The sequence below is a fragment of the Hyaena hyaena genome, unplaced genomic scaffold (genome assembly GCF_003009895.1).
Source record: "Hyaena hyaena isolate Hyena2069 unplaced genomic scaffold, ASM300989v1 scaffold_413, whole genome shotgun sequence".
Taxonomy (NCBI): domain Eukaryota; kingdom Metazoa; phylum Chordata; class Mammalia; order Carnivora; family Hyaenidae; genus Hyaena; species Hyaena hyaena.
Genome location: NW_024081047.1, coordinates 1,292,734 through 1,313,290, shown reverse-complemented (window position 1 = coordinate 1,313,290; position 20,557 = coordinate 1,292,734). Strand labels below are relative to the sequence as shown.

The 20,557-nt window shown below is 37.9% G+C and overlaps 1 protein-coding gene across 5 annotated transcripts in view; it reads right to left on the bottom strand.

Moving 5' to 3' along the window:
* The window catches only part of SCEL (sciellin), a 232,539-nt gene that overhangs the window by 52,250 nt on the left and 159,732 nt on the right, over nucleotides 1–20,557 (bottom strand). For all 5 annotated transcript variants that reach the window (XM_039252454.1, XM_039252453.1, XM_039252457.1 and 2 more), the window contains 2 exons: nucleotides 3,844–3,924; nucleotides 1,495–1,560 (listed from right to left, as the gene is read on the bottom strand). In XM_039252454.1, the coding sequence (XP_039108385.1) occupies nucleotides 1,495–1,560; nucleotides 3,844–3,924 (147 nt within the window). The remainder of the gene's footprint in view (nucleotides 1–1,494; nucleotides 1,561–3,843; nucleotides 3,925–20,557) is intronic.

The following is a 20,557-nucleotide window of genomic DNA, read 5'->3' as shown; positions in this document are numbered from 1 at the left end:
CTATTTTAAACTATACAGTAGGAGGAATCACCTGATGCATAGAGGGCTTGAATCCACACTGATCTCCCTAGACCATAAAAAGATCATAAAAAGGGAAAATGCTTATGAGTGTCCCTGTATTTAAGACCTGTTTTTCACAGAGAGTGTCTCATACATAGAAGGTTAATAAGGTTCTATGAAAAAAGAAGTTTGCAATCAAGTAAATTTGGGAAATATAACCAACTTTCAGAGATTCGGAATATGTGTAAGCACATTAAAAGTTCTTAGAAGTCCTGTGGTAGAGAACTCTGTTTAATTGTGTCTCCCAATGTGTTGGCCATTAAACCCTCTTTTACAGAGCATGCATTGAAATCTTGTGATGCATGGGACACAGCTTGGACAATGCTAAGATATGGTTACACTTTAGTTACTCAGTACAAGGGAAACATGATTCTCCTCAAAGGTAAGGTATCCATGTGATGTATGTTTCAAACTGGGACTCTTCTGAGAGTCAAGGGAGATAATAATTTTTTAAAAAGTATGTAAGCTTTGAACTTTGAAACATTGGTTTGTCATAATGGATAAGGTGGTAAACTTAATAACTTAATATTATGATTTTTACCATAATAATAAAAATGGTTTCTCATATTGATAAATCTATAAAATAGAATCATTCAAAACAAACTTCAAAAATAGTGTTTTTTCCAAAAAAAACAGAAATATAAAAACAGGATATAACCACAATAAATACTAAACTAGATGGGATGTGCAAGACAATAGGCATAAATCAGGACTGTCATAGGGAAACCTTACCCTAAGATCAATACAAGTTATGAGTCTTTTCCTGATGATGTGGGTGGAGCTGGATACGGCCTTATTTTACAGCCAATTGTAGCAAAGCTTTTGTAGAACAAGTTCAATCAAATGACTACATTTCCACCTATTCATTTAAACAACACAACTAGGGGCACCTGGATGGCTCAGTTGGTTAAGCTATTGGTGCTTGGTTTTGGCTCAGGTCATGATCTCATGGTCTGTGGGTTCAAGCCCTGCATCCGGCTCTGAGCTGACAGTGCCTACTTGGGATTGCCTCTCCCCTTCTCTCTACCCCTCCCTCTCTCACTCCTTTTCCCTCAAAATAAATAAGTAAACTGAAAAAAAAAAAAAAAAAAAAGAACATCAACACAACTATATCACAGACCTTGGGACAGGTGCTGGGAATAAAGAGATGTTTTTCTTTCTTAAGGGGTTTGATTTTATTCTGTTATCATGTTCAGACAATTTTGATTGTTTTCTTAATATAAAGCCTAGGATAGAAATAAGGGAATATATTTATATAGAAATAAAAGGAATAAATTCTGTAGGTACCTATAAAAATATTTATTACTCACTATCTTGAAGCCAGCTGGAGAACTGATTTTGTCTGTTTTATTATTAATTGTCTTGTATTTTAAGTATGCTAATAAAGCAAACTTCATCATTTCTACAATTACATAGATATAGAGATCATTGTACCTTATATTTCTTTCAGCAGATCTGTTGGTTTCTGTATATACACCTGGTTTAGGTGGACATATCTGCCTATATTTTCAAAGTAAAGATAATGTTTGCTAGGTAAGAAAATACTTCTCTGTTAAACATAAAATTTTAAGGAAACATGTATGTTAAAAAATATCACAGTGTGTTGGAGCAATATAACTACTTGAGATAACAAACTTTATCCTAGCTGTTTTGTTTGTTAGAACTCAACCATTTCCTATGTGAAAATTTGGAGCCCCAAATAATAATTTTGCAATTTAGCCTATCTCTTTTAATATATTTTTAACCACTAGATATATCCAGGAATATCTGTTCCAAATATGTTTATGTTCATTTTAGTTTAGTCTCCAATCACTGATAAAGCATTTTCAATACTTATCTCTTAAGAATCTTTTTTGTTAGTAGACATCAAAGGAATGATTTTTTTCTTAAAGATTTATCCTATTTGAATATGATCAAGAAATATATTTGCTCAGATAAGATAGGAACTATTTTAAATTTCCAACAGACTCACCACATTGAGAATGACCACACTGAGTTGATATAATAAAAGCTTATGAGGTTAGGTTCTGTCACAAGTTATGACACAAGGTTTTTCTCTGTTATTTTCCTAAGTATCTGACTGACCTACTTAAACACTCTTGCTTGTTCTCAAGAAACTATATTCAAGTATTTTTTGTACTCCTGAGGACATGTGTTAATTACATAGGAAACACTTCCCTTTCATATTCTTTCATTAAAATCATCTTGCTGTGATTAAAGTAATGAGGGTTTAAAAATGCAAGCTGTCCTAATTTTATTTTTAAGATCACTGGTAGAAGAAAGAAATTAAAGTAGTAAAAATGGATTAGACCAATCCCCGAGAAATTTACTTTTTCGGAATCTGTGCAAGCTCACTGTTCTAGAGTGCTGATTTTAGATTAGAATTTAGATAGTACTAAAGCCAATTTATTTAAGGCCCCTTAAAAAAATCGTATTCAAATTAAGATTTAATTGGTCAATAGTATAAAAGGAAAAGTAATGTAAGTTACAAAGCTTAAGAAGTTGTTTTAAGAATATAAGTATAACCATTGCACAAAAAAAGTTATAAATGGTCTATATTTTTAATTAATTTAGTGAATAGGTATTCTCTTGAGTCATTAAAAGGGAAAAAACTATCTTCTCATCTTAAGGACAAAATTTCAAAGATCTTGTGAATAGAAATTCAGACATCATTTTTTAATTCAATAGCTGAACACCTAATGCTACTTAGCCCTGCTGCCCAGTCAGCATTTTCTATCTGAAGTTACCCTCTTCCTGAAGAAGAGTTCTAGAATTTTCTTTCTTGTCAACAAAAATCACCATCAGAATGCAAAAACACAAAAGAATCAAATGCAGGCAATCAAGTGGATCTAATGTATTAAGTCTTCAATGAGATAACATTTTTTTAAATCTCACAATGATAACGGAAATGTGCCATGCACGTCTTAAAAAACAGCCCAAGATTTTTAAACAGTTTAACATAAACACATGGAAAACTTTTCAGATCTTTGAATTTGTTTCTAAGTATTAATTACAGCGTGTCAGAGATTCAATATTTTTTCTTGATTTAGAGACAAGTTAATGAGAACATTTTTAAAAATTGTAATTGTTTTGAAATAAATTGCAGATTCCTTAGCTAACACAAGACTAAAGAGCTACCCAAAAGTATTACTAACATAAGGGAGGGCTTGAGCTGTAAAACAAAGTTTAAGAACATCTTTTATCAGAAAATATAGCCATTAATGGGAAACTTGACTAGGAGTAAATATTAACCATATAAATATACATACATGCAGGTATATTTATATAATACCTTATATAATTTATATTTATATATGTATATATATTATATATTATGGTTTATATATGTATGTATGTTTTCAGTAAAAAAACAAATATATATATATAGCTTCTGTGTATACTATTTTTGTCAAATACTATATAGGTATACATATATATTTATGCATTGATATACAAGAGACAGGAAGAGAGAGATTCCTTATATAATGGTTCCCAATATATATATTAAAAGAAACCTGAGGATGAACACTTCCTAAAATGAATACTATTCAGCTTCTATCCTGAAAACGTATTTTCATAAGACAGGAAATGGCCCGTATTCAAAGGCAAACATAAATACATATTTTGTTGACAAATAAAACTAGAAAAGATTTACAAGTGCTTCTTCAGTGAATGCCTGCACAAAACATACCCACGCTTTACACAAAACAGGTCATAATTCATTTGCTTTCATTTCTATAACTGCTTCATTTGGGCAAGAATTTCTGGAATGCCAGGTCTCACCTATTCTCCTGTCTCCGCTGGTTAGGAGATGAAACAGGAGAAGTGGGCTTTGGAGGTATTGGAGGGTGAACAGTTGGTCCCCTTTAAAACAGAAAAGAGCAGTTCATTTCACCATGGAGACACTGCAAATTTTAGCATCTATTAACCAAAGGTACTTATTGCCTATATGGAAATAGCTCGTGCATCTTACACCCCCTTCACCCCCTGGCATGAGGTAGATGAAAGGCCAGAATCTATACAGTACCAAACATTAAAGGAGTCAAATATTTAAATTACAGGCATATTAAAAGCTCATTTAATCAGATTTTTGGAAACCTTATCCTCTTTAACTATAGTTTGAAATATAATGTGTCCTTCTAAAAGCTTAATATTTTGCTAGACTCTCTAGTTCAAGTTGTGGCATTTTGAGTCAGCAGCACATGAGTGTAGTAAATGGTTCTTGGGCATTAAAATATAATCTTCTTTAGGAATTATGTCAACCATGAGGCTGCTATGGAAACAGCAAGAAAGGTTTTCAGTTTTAGAGGCATCAAGATAAAGTTGATTCAAAGCTTTTAACTAAATCTGACTTAAATATTGGCAGCACAGGCCAGTTTGCTGCTAGCAAAGCATAGATATACTGTCAGCCAAAACTTTCCAACCAAGAGCCAAGGCAGCTTCTGAGCCAGCATGATTTGATGACCCAGGAATTGCAGACAGGCAAGTATATACATATTTTGGATGGCGTCAGCATCTTACCCAGGGCACGTCACCCCCTAACCCCACCACTACCACTCCAGTAGCTCCCTAGTATCTTCAAGATCAATTCCATACCTAGTAAAAGTATTCTTGTGATCCAGACTCCAGGCACCCCTCTGACTTCTAGGTGAGCATGCTAGGTGAGCAGGTAGGCTCTGGAGTCCAGTTGTCTGAACTGCTTGCTGTATGATAATGGGCTAAACTGATTCCATTTCTTCATCTATAACAACCCTTCTCATAAGATTCCTGGAGTGTTGTCAGGGATGAATGAGATCATGCTTTTATTTAATAAAAATTTATGGTAGCTTTCTATGTACAAGGCACTCCTCAAAGTGGATAATTTCTCTGTTCTCAAAAGGCTTTTAATGCATAAATAAATATATGACAGATGAAGAAAATAAAACAGACTAAGAGAATATATAGAGTGATGGTGCAAGAACACTATTGTTTTTTTTAATGTTTTATTTATTTCTGAGAGAGAGAGAGAGAGAAACCATGTGAGCAGGGGAGGGTCAGAGAGAGAGGGAGACACGGAATCAGAAGCAGTCTCCAGGCTCTGAGCCAGCTGCCAGCACAGAGCCAGACGCGGGGCTTGAATCCACGAGCCACAAGATCATGACCTGAGCTGAAGTCAGATGCTTAACCGACTGAGCCACCCAGGCGCCCCCAAGAACACTATTTTATATAAAATGGGAAGGCCTCTCTGTGAGGTGAAATTTGAGCCAAGACCTAAATAAAATGATAAAATGAGCCATGAGTATATTGGAGGAAAAGCATATAAATATGGGCATCATCAGCTCAAGGATGACATTTGACACTTGAAACTGGGTGAGATCACCAAGAGACTCAGGATAAATGAGATACAAAGAGGGCTAAGGGTCCAGCCCTGCAATATTTAGATGTCAAGAGTCTGAGAAGGAAACAGCAAAAGAGTCCAAGGAAAAGTGGCCAAGGAGAAAGGAAGAGAAATATGAAGGTATAGTGCCCCAGAAGTCAAGTGAGGGAAGTCTCAAGCAGGGAGGAATTGGCCATACCAAATGCAATAGACAGATCCGATAAAACAAGGATTGGGAAGTTTCCATGGTTTTGGCGAGATTGTGCTCATTGGTAATGCTGATAAGAACAGTTTTGATGGAGCAGTAATGAAAAAAAAACTTTATAGGAGTGGATTTAAGAGACAATAGAAGATAGAGGTGTTTTGCAGAGAAATGGGTGGCTTCCTGAAGGTTGATAAGTCAAGGAAGGTTACTAGAGTATGCACACAGTGATGAGAACAACACAGTGAAGGGGAAAAATTTGATGGTGCAGGAGAGTGAACAAAAAAAAAAAAATGAGACTTGAGAAGTAAAGCGACCTGGGACACAAGTGAGATGGTTGGTTGGTTATAGATGGAAACACAGAGAGTTCTCTCATTTAATCCTCACTGTGATCCCAAAGACAAGTATAATTCTTCTCCCTACTCTATAGATGAGAACACTGAGTATCAGAAAGTAAAGATAAATACCCCTGATGATACAGCTGGTAAGTGGCAGAGGGAAGAATCTGCACCAGGAAACCTGGCTCTACAACCCTCCCCATGATATATTAGGGATCCCTGGAAAGCACCAGTAGCTCAATGGAGGTTTGTGGTCATTGAATTAAAATAAAGCTAGCTGCCATTGTTTTCTTTTGCCATATTCAGCTGCTTAGGGGGCAGAAGCAGATGAACCAGAGAGTTGAATTTAACTAAGTTTATAATTCAGCTAAGTGAGTGCAACAAAAAGAACGAGGGCAAAGGAAGCAAAGGGGGAGGCGAGGAAGTGATTATAAAGAAGGACTGTGAGATTTGAGGTGGACGTGGAGGGAATAGAGGATATGAGGGAAGAGGCAATGTGAAAAATCAGTGGACTGGTGGTTGGTGGCGCTTAGGTTGAGACATTTCTAGAATCAGAGAACTAAAGAGAGGGGGCGGAATGGAGTAGATGGATAGTAGAAGCAGAATGGGGAAACTTTAAAATGTATATGGTTACTTACAAAAGCAAGATGTATGGATGGCTGAGGTAGGGAAAAGAACAAAAACACTGGAGAGGAGATCAAGAAAGTGAGAGGCCAGGGTGGAGAAAGATCCTCCATATGGGTTTGGATATCAGCAAGCATTATGGCAGGAGGCACATGTGACAGAGACAATGAGCTTCTTGCCAAAATCTTGAAAGAGTGGGGGTGAGTGACTTTGAGACCTTCAATTGACTGCAGTGATGAAGACAAGCTCATAATGCCATGATTTCAAGGAAGATGGGGGAGCTTTAGGGAAGAGAAAGCTAACATTGATAGGAAGTAGCAATGATGAGCAAACAGGACCCCTCTTCTTCTTCTGGACCCCTTGGAAGCAGAGTCCTCTGGGAGAGCCCAACAAACAGGTGAGTGCTATTCAGAGACAAGACTGCAGAGTAGCTGTTTTTGATGCTAATAGATGAAACATCCAGGGAGGTACTGTGGAAGGTTGGAGTGGTTAGGCTGCTAACCTAACCACTCCAAGGTCAGGTTGGGCCAGGTTCAGTGATGGACAGAGCTCTGTGGGGCTTACTCTAGGTGACAAGAAATGATCAGACCAGGCTTCTCATGGGGACCCATGACCATAGGGATGGAGGAGGTGATACAATCAGTCCTAAATCTTTCTCAGCAGAGTGTGGTAGCAATTGTCTGGGTGATGGGCAGTGGAGCAGCGGAGCATGGAGCATGGAGCACGGTGGGTCTCCTGCCCCTTGCATTGATGGTGGCATTGAATTCAGGAGAAGGGCCTGCAAAGCATTCGAGCACCACCTGGCTCACGGTAAGTGCTCACTATATGCCCAGGGCTGTGGTTTTTGTTACCCCACATGAACCCAACACTGTAGCTGTGCCCAAACCCTTGCACTCCTAACCACCCCATCCCCTTATTCTCTCTGCTCTCCTGCCTACCTGCTTCTCCCTTTACATCGGATACTTCCTCCTTGCCCTTCAGACTTGGCTTGGTCATTACTGTCACTGGTGGTACCCAAAACTGTGCTGGATACATCCCTATGTCTCTCCCCACAGCACACCCTCTTCATGGCCCATACCACACTGTTCTGGATTACACAGAATTTTCTGTCTCCACATTGGGCTGAAAGCTCTTAGAAGGATAGTTATATCCCAAGGACTAGGAATGTGTATGATTTGGATGCCCAATAAAGATATGTTGAAAGAGGGAGTGATTGGTTCCATTTCTATTTGTTGAGGAAGGAAATGAAAACTAAAGAGGGGCTTGAAACTTTTAAAACTTGTTCAGGTTTAAAACCTGAAAAAAATTTTTACCTAAAAAAATAGTCTCCCCATTCTGGTTTAGTGTTAGATTTTACAATTAGGTATTATTTTATTTGAAACTCCATAACCTCTCCTCAAAAAAATACCCCTGTGTTGGGGATAATGGGATATCACAAGTGATAATGTGTCTTTAGTGTATATGCTTTTCTTCCAGGGGTAAATTAAAGTGGTAAGAAGGTGGTCAGTCCTGGGAAATAGTAAGTCCGCACAGAACACTGGATATCACAGGCAGTAGAGAGGTAACAAGATGGAAGGGAAGATTATGAAAAGGAGAAATAAGATGGTGCCAAACTCTGCTTATGCCAGAATCCTATTGATGAAAAGCTAAAGTTCCTCCATGTTAGAATGGCTAAGCCCTCAAAGGAAGCAGGTATAGGTAGAGAAGTAGCACATGGTCCAGATATGGTTTGGGACTACCCAGGAAAGAAAAGGTGGGTATGCAGTTGTGAAGGACAAGAAAAGCAGAGGAGCATATTTATTTCTGAGGGTGCTGCATTCAGAGCGCCGCCAGGCTGGGGTTAGGCAATGCCACATTGACTTTGATTTACCTCAAAGAAGCTTTCATTTGCATCTCTGCAATGGCAGTCACAGATGACAGAACCCAAGCCCTTAGGGGCAATGAGAGAAGTCATTCATGCCATGCCAGGAGCTTGGTGTGATGCCAACCTGGGGGATTAAAATGCAAGAGCAAGGCAGGAAGCTGTGGCCCAGAATGTTTTGAAGAGAAGGAAACAAGAGACATGCGTGTGGAATGATCCTCTTTGAATACCACTGTGAGATGCAATATTTAAGCTTGGATAAATTGACCCCTGGCTCTACCCCCTGTCTTTCTTTCAAGCCCACAGGACCTTTGAAGGATCCATGCCACCACATGAGTGACTATGATTGTAAAGAATAACTTCTGGGAATAAAAAAGACAGCTTTCACAAGAAATAGGAAAACTTGCAGATACGAGCCCAAAGGCTAGAGCTAATAGAAATGGCACATGAAAAAGTTTTTATTACTTCATTTTCTTGTGCTGCTACAAAGATCACTTCTTTTCATTATGGCTTTTTTGCACACCATGTCTGGCTCTGGGACTTCTGTCTGACTGCTTTTGTGAAGAGCATTTCATTACTACAGCACATGCCTAGACTGAAACAAGAATCACTGACTCTAACATTTATCTGTGAGTTTTGTTTTCACTTTCTATCATGCTTAGCCTTTGTTTCTCACACACTGAATTTTTATCCAACAGTGACTAAGGAGATGGAACTTCTATTTTTTGAGTTCTAGTACAATGTTAATTTGGTCAAGCTCTCACAAGCATTGTTTTATTTCATCCATACCTCTATCCCATGGAGTATTTTTTTTTTTCAATGAGTCTAAAAAGGTTAAGTAATTTGCCCTGCATCATGATGCTAGTAAGTAGCTCAGCCAACCAGGGTTTCAGCTTAGTTTTTCTGACGTCAAACCTCATGCGTTTTTCTCCAGATCATACTGTATCAAACCAATACTCTTCCAAATATTCCCAGTGAAAATCTAAAGAAATATGTTGTCGTGCATTACTTTCTTGCCCAAGGAAGGAGTCAGCTCAGTAAGCACTTATGCTACAAATGCCCCAGTTATAATACTAGGACACATAGCAATGTATGAGCACAACAGGACATTCAAAAGCTAGAAAAGGTGTGGTCTCTGCTCTCAAAGAGCTTATAGTATGTAAAGCACATGTTCGAAAGAATGATACTGTAATGAAGTCTCACTTCCTAGTGGCCAGGGGCCATTTCAAGAAACCATGACACAACAAAAGAGCATGTACCTTATTCAAATTCCAGAGACTTAGGTTTTAGGCTAGCTTTGCCACTAACATAGTTGGACCCTAGAAAGAGGGTTGATTCTCTGAATCTCTGCTTCTTTATCTATAAAAGGAGACGATTGGTCCAGGTCTGTGGCTGGCAAACCACTACATGACTGTGGGAAAGCAGAGTTATTGCAAGGCATCTTCAATTCCACAGAGCCCTGGGGATTTGCTATAGACTAAGCACCTTGCACATTCACATACTACACTTTCCAAATGTATGTAAATGCACTTGTGGTTAATACAATTTAAAATGACATCATTTACATCAGCTCTATAAGAAAATATGTAAAAATTTTTAGCATTGAAGAAGAGTTACTCACAGGGACCCTGAGTGGCTCAGTCAGTTAAGCATCTGACTCTTGATTTTGGCTCAGGTCATGATCTCACAGTGGTGAGACCAAGCCCCATGTCGGGCTTCATGCTGAGCATTGAGCCTGCTTAAGATTCTCTCTCTCTCTCTCTCTCTCTCTCTCTCTCTCCCCTTCTGTTCTTCCCCTGCTCACACATGCTTGCACTCTCTCTCTCTTTCTCAAAAAAATCTTCATGAATCGTAGACCTATATATAAAACATACAAGTATAAAACTCTTAGAAGAAAAATATTTGTGACTATAGGCTAGGCAGGTATCAGATATGATCCAACAGCACAATTCACTAAAAATATAACAATAACTTGATAAGTTGGACGTCATTAAATAAAAACTTCTGCTCTGCAAAATACATTGTTAAAAGAAGGAAAATACAAGCCACATCGGGAGAAAATATATGCAAGTCACATATATGATTTAGGACTTGGGAGCAGTACATAATTATTTAAAACTCACAAATATACAGTAAGGAAACAACCCACTCATTGAAAAAATAGGCCAGTGATTTCAACAGGTATTTAACCAGAGAAGATATACACATGACAAATAAGCAAATGAGAAGACACTTGACATAACTAGTCTTTAGGGACATGCAAATTAAAACCAGGATGAGATACACTCCACAGATATCAGAATGGCTAACATAATTATTTTGAAAGCTGACAATACTAAGTGATGTTAAGGAAGTGAAAGAACTTGAACTCTCATGCATTGCTGGTGGGGTACAAAATAGAATAGCCACTTTAAAAGCTGTTCAGAAGTTTCTTATAAAGTTAAACAAATGTTTACCATATGACCTAGCAATCCCACACACCAAGAAAAAGGTACACACAAAAACCTGTATGTGAACACTTAAAGCCTATGAAAACAACCCAAATTTTCTTCACCAGGTGAATGGATAAATGAACTGTATAGCTCTAAATAATGGAATACTACTCAGCAATGAAAAGGAATAAGCTATTGATAGAAGTAACCGCATGGATGAACCCCACGTCCATTGTGCTAAGTGAAAGAGCCATATTCAAAAGGCCATACATACTGTATGATTCCATGTGTCTATTATTCCATCTATTCCTGGCAGAGGAAGAAGAAAGATCAGAAGACAAAGAAGTGCCCCCAGGTGTGCAGACACTCTTAAGTAAAATGTGGGCCCTTGCACACACCCTTCACCCACTTTCCCTACTACCCTCCCCCTACGTTCTTGGAAGCCTAGTCTCTATGTCATAGTATGCTTCTGTCACTCACACTATACCACATCTAGGACACTCTGCTTTAAAGTCTTATTCCTCCAAAGCCATCCCTTAATCATGAAATTCAAGCCACCATCCTTCAACATGTCCCAAATCTGCCCAGTTTTAGTAGGAAAAAAAAAACCAACAAAACCATGATGTATGTAATTAACACTAAGATTTGAATCACCACAGACAGCCCCTTTAATCTTTCAGAATTTTCATGCTTTTAGTTGAGGTGAAATTTACAATCTCTAGTTGATAGACCTTCAGACAATACTACTACTGGGTGAAATCACTTTTTTAAAAAAATCAAACTGTTTCAGGGGCACCTGGGTGGCTCAGTCGGTTAAGCGTCTGACATTGGCTCAGGTCATGATCTCACGGTTGTGAGTTCTAGCTCTGTGTCGGGCTCAGAGCTTGGAGCCTGTTTCAGATTCTGTATCTCCCTCTCTCTCTGACCCTCCACTGCTCACACTCTCTGTCTCTCAGAAATAAATAAAGCATTAAAAAAAATAAAAAATAAATTAAAAACATCAAACTGTTTCTATGGCTGGGACAGAGGGAGCTGTAGCCTGGAGGGTGGTGGTTTCAGCAGGGCACTTGCCCCTCAGCATCCTGATTCTCACGGCTTTTTCCTTGCCCCTGTTTCTGAGCCTGAGGATTCCCCACTTCATCATAGTTCAAGGAGCTCCCGCAGCAGCAATAGAGGCAACAGGGGCTCCAAGGGAGCAGGGGTGGTGGAATCCGCATGCAGAGAAGCAGGGATGCCTTTGTTGATTGCTGTTTGAATGTATGAGTTACTTAAAACTAGTGTTAGGAGAGCGGAGCCTTTCTATGCTGACCTCATAGGGCTGAGGAAAAAGCAACTCTGCTAAATAATGGCTAAGCCCTCCATTGACACATTTTGAATTTGCTTTCTCTTCATTCTATTCAAACAACACAATTCAAAAATAATAAACCTTGATTCAGGTTAACATTTTAATTATTTTGAATGTCCAGAAGGGCTATTTCTAGGCATTCAGATAAGATTTTAAAATCGCTGTACTTTGACATTTTACTAAGAGGTTTAGAATCTTAATTTTTACAAAAACAGATTCTAGTTAAATAAAGACTTTTGTTGAGATACAAATGAAATAATAGATTTAATTTACCATGACAAACTTTGCAGAGGGTCTGGTACCAATAGAGTTAAAAATATAGCTGTATAATTAGAAGGGTTTCATTTTACCATTTATAGTTACAGACAAAAATATAACTGTAGTGCAAGGTTGCCATGGCAACTCACATCTCAATCAGGATTTTCTTTCCTCCTTCAACTCTACCAATCAGCTCACTGACAGTGAAAACCACTGAAGAAGAAGAAGTTGAAACAAGTACAGATGAGAAATTATAACACCAAGCATTTAACTATATGTTAATTTCCTAGGGAAATTTCTTAGGTGTGTTTTCACTATTTTAATATTTTATCAGAAGCCATGTATTTTCTTCTCTGTCTTCCTAAACAATTCCAGAAAAAAAACAGATTGTTTTTGGTAGTTGTGGTGGTGGTGGTGGCAGTGGCTTCATTGGTAGTCTTAAATCACCATAATTGGTAACATCATAAACATTCTTATTGTCTGTAAGAAACTACCTTAATTCATCTTCACTTCTTAAATGAGCTTCACATGCCATTTAACCACTTACTCTCTAAGTCACATAAACACATAGTTAGAAACACCTGAATTTATCATAAACAGAATACAAACATTTAATGGTTGGTTCTGAAACTGGAAGTAATCTCAACATCAGCTTCCTAGAAATGCCGTGTCCATATTTCATGGTGATGTGACTGAATATTTCTCATGAATGGAGCCTATTATATATGCCCTGGCTCAAACCTGGCAAACGTTATCTTATCACTCCTGTGAAGGACTCAAAAATGAGGAAAAGTTTAAGAACTTGAAAACTGAAGGCATACACTAGTCATTGCTAACAAATTGCTTTCTGATACATATAAAATGAAAGAAGAAGTTGGAAAGGCAGAATTCACAGGCTCTTACCTAATAATTATCCACAGTGATGGCATTTGCACTTTATATGATATATATCACAATCTCAAGCACAGCCAGGGCTCAAATTACATAATAGCAAAGCATTCATGCAAAAAAGAAACATGATATTCTGAAAAGGTTCCTAAGCTTATCACAAATTATAAATGTATACCTATAAATGGTTATCAAGACATTTTTCCAAATGACACTGAATTTGCAATTACTAGATTTCCTGTTACCAGTAGACATAACTGATAAAGGATGAATGCAGAGAATGCTTCTTGGATAGAAGTCCCATAGTTCTACACAGACACACACACACACACACACACACACACACACACACACACACACACCATGTTCTCTGGCATTAGAACATTTGCTGCTCCTCTCCTTTCTTCTTGGAATGGCTCCATCCACACCTCATCTTTGTACCTGGCTTTCTCTTGCTTATTCTTTAAGGTTTACCTTAAGCATCTCTTTTGATCCTACTATACCTCAAACATTTCTTCTACTGCCTCTCTTTCTATGCCTCCATATATTTTGTGGCTACTTCATACCCTCAAGGACTCACTCTTAACTGAGGCCAGTCTTCATGTTTAGTACTCCTGGCTCAAACTGACTCCCTCATACACTTTGGCTTTCTTGAAATTGGGACTAGGTCTTACACATTTCTGTATTCCTGCCTTTTAGCAAAGTGAGTTCCTTGCATTTAGTCAGAGCTGAACAATTGTTTTGAAAAGACACAGACACAGACACAGACACAGACACAGAAACACAGATGCAGACAAGGGAAGTGAGGAGAGATTATATATGTAAGACATATATATAATATATATTCATCATAACTTAAACATATAGAATAAAGCCTAACTACAAAAAGATGAATGTGACAATGGGCTGAGGGAATTCCCTATTTTGTAGTTACTAAGAAACATTACAATACATTTATCAACATGTACTTATTGATAAGTTACTATGGATAAAGTTATAGGGATGATTCAAAAAATTGTAAGATGATGCCCCCTAGTTGAGTACACCATGAAAATAAGTAATGTTGTAAGGTAATGAACAATTAATTGCCAAGTGAGAATTTTAGACAATAAGCTTTCTGAGTTCAGGTGACAAAAACAACCTCATGGGCTGAGAAGGGTGTGTGGTGAAAGTAAGATTCATACCAGACTTTGAAGGATGGCTGACTTTGGATGTAGATTGCATCCACTCACTCTGCCCCCTCAGACCTACCTCATATTACACTTCACCTTTACCATGTCATTGTAATAGTTACAGTCTCATTTTCTGGTTCCTCCCTCACCAGCTGATGTGTAGACATCCATTAAAGTTCAACTTCCATTCTCTTTAAATTTAGTATTTTCTCCATAGATAACTTCACTCTGAAGATACCATATTTAAAATCTCTGAGATTATTCCCAAACATGGATCTCTGGCACCAGCCTCTTACCTGAGCACCTCACTCATTTCCCACTGTTTGTAGTTACCTCCACAAATATATCCTTTCAGTATCCCAGACTTCACCTGCTTAAATCAATGCACAGCCTCTTAAGACCAATTGTGTATCCCATTCTGCTCCTGTTTCTTCCTGTATTTATCGGTGGCATCACCATGCTTAAAATCACCCTGGGCTTTAAAACTTGGTGTTATGTAACTCCTCTCTTTCCCTCAAATGCCACACCTTTGAGGACCTTTTCCATGAATCCCCTTCTAGATGCTTTCCCCACCACATCAGAGCTCCCTCCCAGAGAATGTTGATGCTTTTCTTATGATACCATAGCTGATCTTGTGTTGTGATTATTTGTACATCCATATTTATTATACAACTCTGGGAGCCATAAAAGACCCCAAACCTCTGCTGCCATGCTGCTGAGTGGCATCACCTAGACAGGAAAGCCTCCTCTATGAATATGCCTTTCTTTCAGAGTTCCTTTGCCCTCCTTCCCTTCTGGATGGCAGTTCCTGTGCAGTTGTTTTTGGAAAGTCTTATGCTGGGAATGACTCGCTCCCCAGGCAAACCTATCAAAGCACAATCCAAATAAGGCTTTGAGTGTGCAACTGCTCCCCAGTGGTCATATCTTTTTTTCTTGATCAGCATCCAAATCCCTCAGACTCACTATGATGACTACTGAATAAGAGAAATACAGGAGATAGAGAGGCCACTAACAGTTTTGATGATTTAAGTGTAGATGACTGAATGTTTATATTATTGTGACACAAAATAATTTTATGTTAGAATAGGTAGGATAAAGTGCCTCTCAAATAGTGACTATGTCATCATGTTTGGTTATGGGAGAGCCTGGCATAGCAAAGAAAGAACTAAATCACCCACACAAATAATTAATAGAAAATTGAGGGGTGGAAGGAAGAGGGGAGGGGAGAATGTGAGGTGGAGGAGAGAAAAAAAGAGATGGAAGAAAGAAAGCATGAGAGGCTACTGAGCAAAAGAGCAACTAGGTCAGACCTGCAGAGAAATGTCAGCCAAGAAGAAATAACCAATAACAGGTGTGGCCAAAGAACTAACAAACAGGAATTTCTAAAATCACATTTGACCCAGTTTGGTCTGAGCTTCTCCAATGTACTGCTAACACTTCCATCATCCTACATCTTTATTAAAATCTTATACAAGTGGTATTTGGACAAATCAAGGGAGGAAGTTGCCATCTCCTATACCTGAGTTTGTGTGAAGCAGAGAGAACAGAACAGACGTGAGTCAGAAGTGATATTTTGAAGAGAAACTAGATCAAAAGATGGCCACAGGAACATAAGGACCCCAACTGGTGGAGAAGATAGGATTCTAAGCAGACAGGACCTGATATCCTAAGGGTCTATAGAAGGTGGGAGTATGGTGCATTTAAAACCAAGTACATGGGGCGCCTGCATGGCTTAGTCGGTTAAGCGTCCGACTTTCGCTTGGATCATGATCTCGCGGTTCGTGGGTTCGAGCCCCGCATCGGGCTCTGTGCTGACTGCCAGCTCAGAGCCTGGAGACTGTTTCAGAGTCTGTGATTCCCTCTCTCTCTGACCCTCCCCTGCTCACGCTGTCTCTGTCTCTCTGTCTCTCTCTCTCTCCTAGAAATAAATAAAAACATAAAAAAAATTTTAAACCAATTACATGACCAGAACAGATAGCAAAGTGGTGTTATGAGGGATAGAAGCCAGGGAAGAACAGGTAGTCAGTACTAAGGATTTGAGTCTTTATTCTAAAAACAATGAAAAGTCATATTTTTATTTAGGAGGATGACATGTTCCAATGACCTTTTATAAGTATCACTTGGGCAGTTGTGTAGAGAAGAGATCAGGGCAGTGGATGTCAGGGTGGATGAAGGGAGAGTACCCAGGTAGCTACTACTGGAGTCCAAAGGAGATATGATGAAAGAAATGAAGGAGGTATATGGATTCAAGAGTCATTCTGAAGATAAATTGATAAGATTTACTAGATGGATTGGATATTGATGATTAACGAAACAAAAGTGTAAAAAATAAGTTCAAGTTTTCAAGAATGCCAATGGGCTGAAGGATAGTATTATTAATTGAGATAGAGCACTAGGTTAGTGTGAAAAATTATGAATTTCCTTTTGAACATGTTAGGTTTGCAATGCTTTTGAAAAATTTAAATGAAGATGTTGAGCAGGCAGCTGGCTATCCAAAGTAACTCAGAAAAGAGGTGTGGAGTAGATATAAATGAAAGAGTTAAAAGCACACACATGGCCATTGAAGCTCTGGGCATGGGTAACCTGTGGAGCAGGAAAATACAGAATGAGAGGAGAGGAAGCACTGAGGTTTTAGGGGCAACAACAATTAAGGATTGGTAAAGGATGATAAGGTAGCAAAGGAGACCAAAAAAGAATGGCTAGAGAAATGAAACCCAGGAGTATATTTGGAGTCAGGGAGGGGAGAGAGGAGGAGGAGTTTCTCAAAAGATATAAGAGAGATTTTCTAAAGGCAAAAACAGCCAGTGATGTCTTTTGAAAGGTCAAGTAATCATAGAGGCTGATATATCAGCAAGAATTTATCAGAAGGTCATTAGTGACCTTGAGGAGAGCTTGTTTCTGTGAAACAATGGTGGTGGGAACCAGAAAATAGAGAAGGTAATAAGTATTATCAACTTTTCTGAAAACTCTGGTTGTGATGAAGAGATCAGGTGCAGTTGAATGAATTTGTATAATTAGGCTATTAATTTTTAAGAAGCTGTATTTTAAGATGAAAAGGGTTTGAACATGGAAAGGGAAGGAAATCGGTGAAGCAGGGATTTGATCAGAGGTAGGAGGAGAGACAGATGACAGTAACAGGGAGGAGCAATTATAAAAGCTAAAATCTTGATTCGGTCTTGATTAAAATGAAAAGAAATTATAGGATCTAGGGGCATATGATAAGAAGATTTCAAAATAAATAATCTTGTTGACATAGACTGGTCATTCAAAATGCTATGCTGGTTGTTTCCCTTCTCACAAGAGAAGGTAGAGGAGGTCGGAGAATATTTCCATCCCAATGACCAAGGAGCTGCCTTAGAAACCAGCTAGAAAAGTTTTTTCTTAAGTTCCAAACTTTACATGCTATGTCTTGTTATCATGAATTACAGCTTCTCTCTTTAATCTTGTTTTATTTAAAAAAAAAAAAAAAAGACAAGAGGGTTTCAAAGATATTTAACTCTTAACTCCCAAATTGTGTTTGATCACCCAGATCTTAACCTCTCATCATAAAACTAATGTATATCATACATAAAATGATAACTGTTTGAGAAAATTGCTTTTTTTCTCTGTTTGCTATAATATATGGTTACTTTAGAAAATTAAATTCTCTTATTTAATCTCTAATTGAACTCACAAGTTTTATTCTAATTGATACAGAATTACATGCAGCTAGTTATAGGTGTAGATACAAAAATAGATACAGATGTAAACACAGTCTTATATAGTCTTAGCTATAGATAGATTTATACATATAAATATAGATAAAGGTGTGATATCATGGGTTCTGCTGCTTGAGACCCTTTTTTAAGGCAGTTTACATCATATCTATAATAGATTTTAAACCAAACACAATCCCAACACAGTTTTCAATCCAAACACATCTCAGTTTGATTTTTCCATATTCTATAAGTCAAGGAAAAAACAACTGGGGGATGGGAAGATCCATGGTGTCAAAGGCCAAGGGGGTTAAGGGGGGAAAAGATTGGAGAAAAGGACTCACTCCCATAATGGCTGGGAAGTCTGGAGGTCTTTTCCAATGTGCTGCAAAGACAGGGGTGTGTGAGAGAAAATTAAATCTCCGGGAAAGAGGGGGCGCCTGGGTGGCTTAGTCGGTTAAGCGTCCGACTTTCGCTTAGGTCATGATCTCGCGGTTCGTGGGTTTTTGCCCCTCTTCGGGCTCTGTGCTTACTGCCAGCTCAGAGCCTGGAGCTTGTTTCAGTCTGTGACTCCCTCTCTCTCTGACCCTCCCCTGCTCATGCTGTCTCTCTCTCTCTCTCTCCTAGAAATAAATAAAAAACATTAAAAAATTATTAAAAAAAAATCTCCGGGAAAGATTAGGTGATGGGAAAAATGAAGGTTCACAAAATGAAGAACAGAAAAGAGAGTGAGAGTGTTAGCATCAAGGGGGGAATTCTGTTACAGAAGACACAAGAAAGGGAAAAGAGAGGAGGAGACCAGTATGTAAGTGAGGGATGAGGGAAATAAGGTTAGCACTGAGCTATTAGCTAGTATTAAAAACCATAGTCCCCCATTTTTATATTTTTGACCTATTTTCATTTTCTTTGTGTTCTTCTGGGGACAAAGATCTCTTTTTTAAGCCTTTGCTGCCTTTTATCATTTAATAATTGCTTCTATTTTTCAGCTTTCACTAAAAAGACTCTTTTTCAGCCCGAGGGATGCACTGGCATAAAAGGTGAGAAACAGAAGCTGTACTCTGAGCTCTTCCAAAGAAAAGTATTTAGAAATCAAAGGCGTTGCTATATTGTTATTATTACCTCCTTCCCCTGAAAGCTTGGCATGGCATTAGCTCTGATCCTCAAAGAGAAATCTTTCAGTCTAGCCATTATATTAATAGTCTGTGCCTCTAAAAAAAGGAATGGATATCTAAATTGATCAACCTAGTCCAATAATTTTCTCTTTCCCTTAGTTCTGGTGGTATGGACCTGATCCAGGAACCAGAAATAGGAGTATTGTGACTCATTTTATCTTCCATGCAAGTTACATCCAGAAATGCATAAATTGCAAGGGCATATAGCCAAGCACTACCAGTTCTGTGCAAACAGAGATCCAGAAGCTCAATGGGCACTGAAAGCATGAGATAGTAACTCATGAATAATCCATCTGTATTTTTATACAGTTATATAACCAGTTGCTAATTGTAATGATAATTTACATTAATACTGGGATAATATATAGAAGATGAACATAAGTTTTTTTGAAATTAGTAATAATATTTCTAAGTACCAATTATTATCTATTAAGGCAAAATTGGATGGATCTTAAAATACTCAGGAAACAATTGTAACTCCCCAAACTCCTAGTTAATATTTCCCCCATTTTGGTAGCTCCATGAAAGGTGTCACTCAGAGAGAGAGAGAGAGCTAACTGCCTGAGGGGAAAGAAGGTTATAAACTAGAAACATAATCCATAGTTGGCAGCTCATATAAATTGGAAGTCACCTATCAATGAGGAGGTTTAAAAAGAAAACATTTTAACAGATAAGGTAGACGCAATTCTAAGTTGTGATTGTTCAACATGTTTAATAATTATGCACATATAAACAATATATAACATGTAAATATACACATATAAAGATGCAACAAGTGAAAAAGCAACTTGAGTTCTTTGTGTCTATTTATCAAATAAATTTATTTGCATCCTTCTAGAACCAACTTAAATTGTAATAAAGGACATTTATTTCCAAATATCTCTATTATTTGGAAATAAGAGACATTAAAAGCCTACACAGCAGATGAAAATTTTGGAAATAAAACAATCTAACTCTAAACAAGCACATTGTTCAATGACTCTTGTTTCCAATTATTGAGTTGGAAAAGTAAGTCCCATTGGAACATGGAAATGTTTGGAGGAGATATTCTAGGGGCTGATGACATGAAAACAGTTTTGGATACCCTAAAGCAACACTGAATCAGAGACTTATTTTTCTTTGTGTGGTAGAGATGGAATAGATTGTAGGAGTTC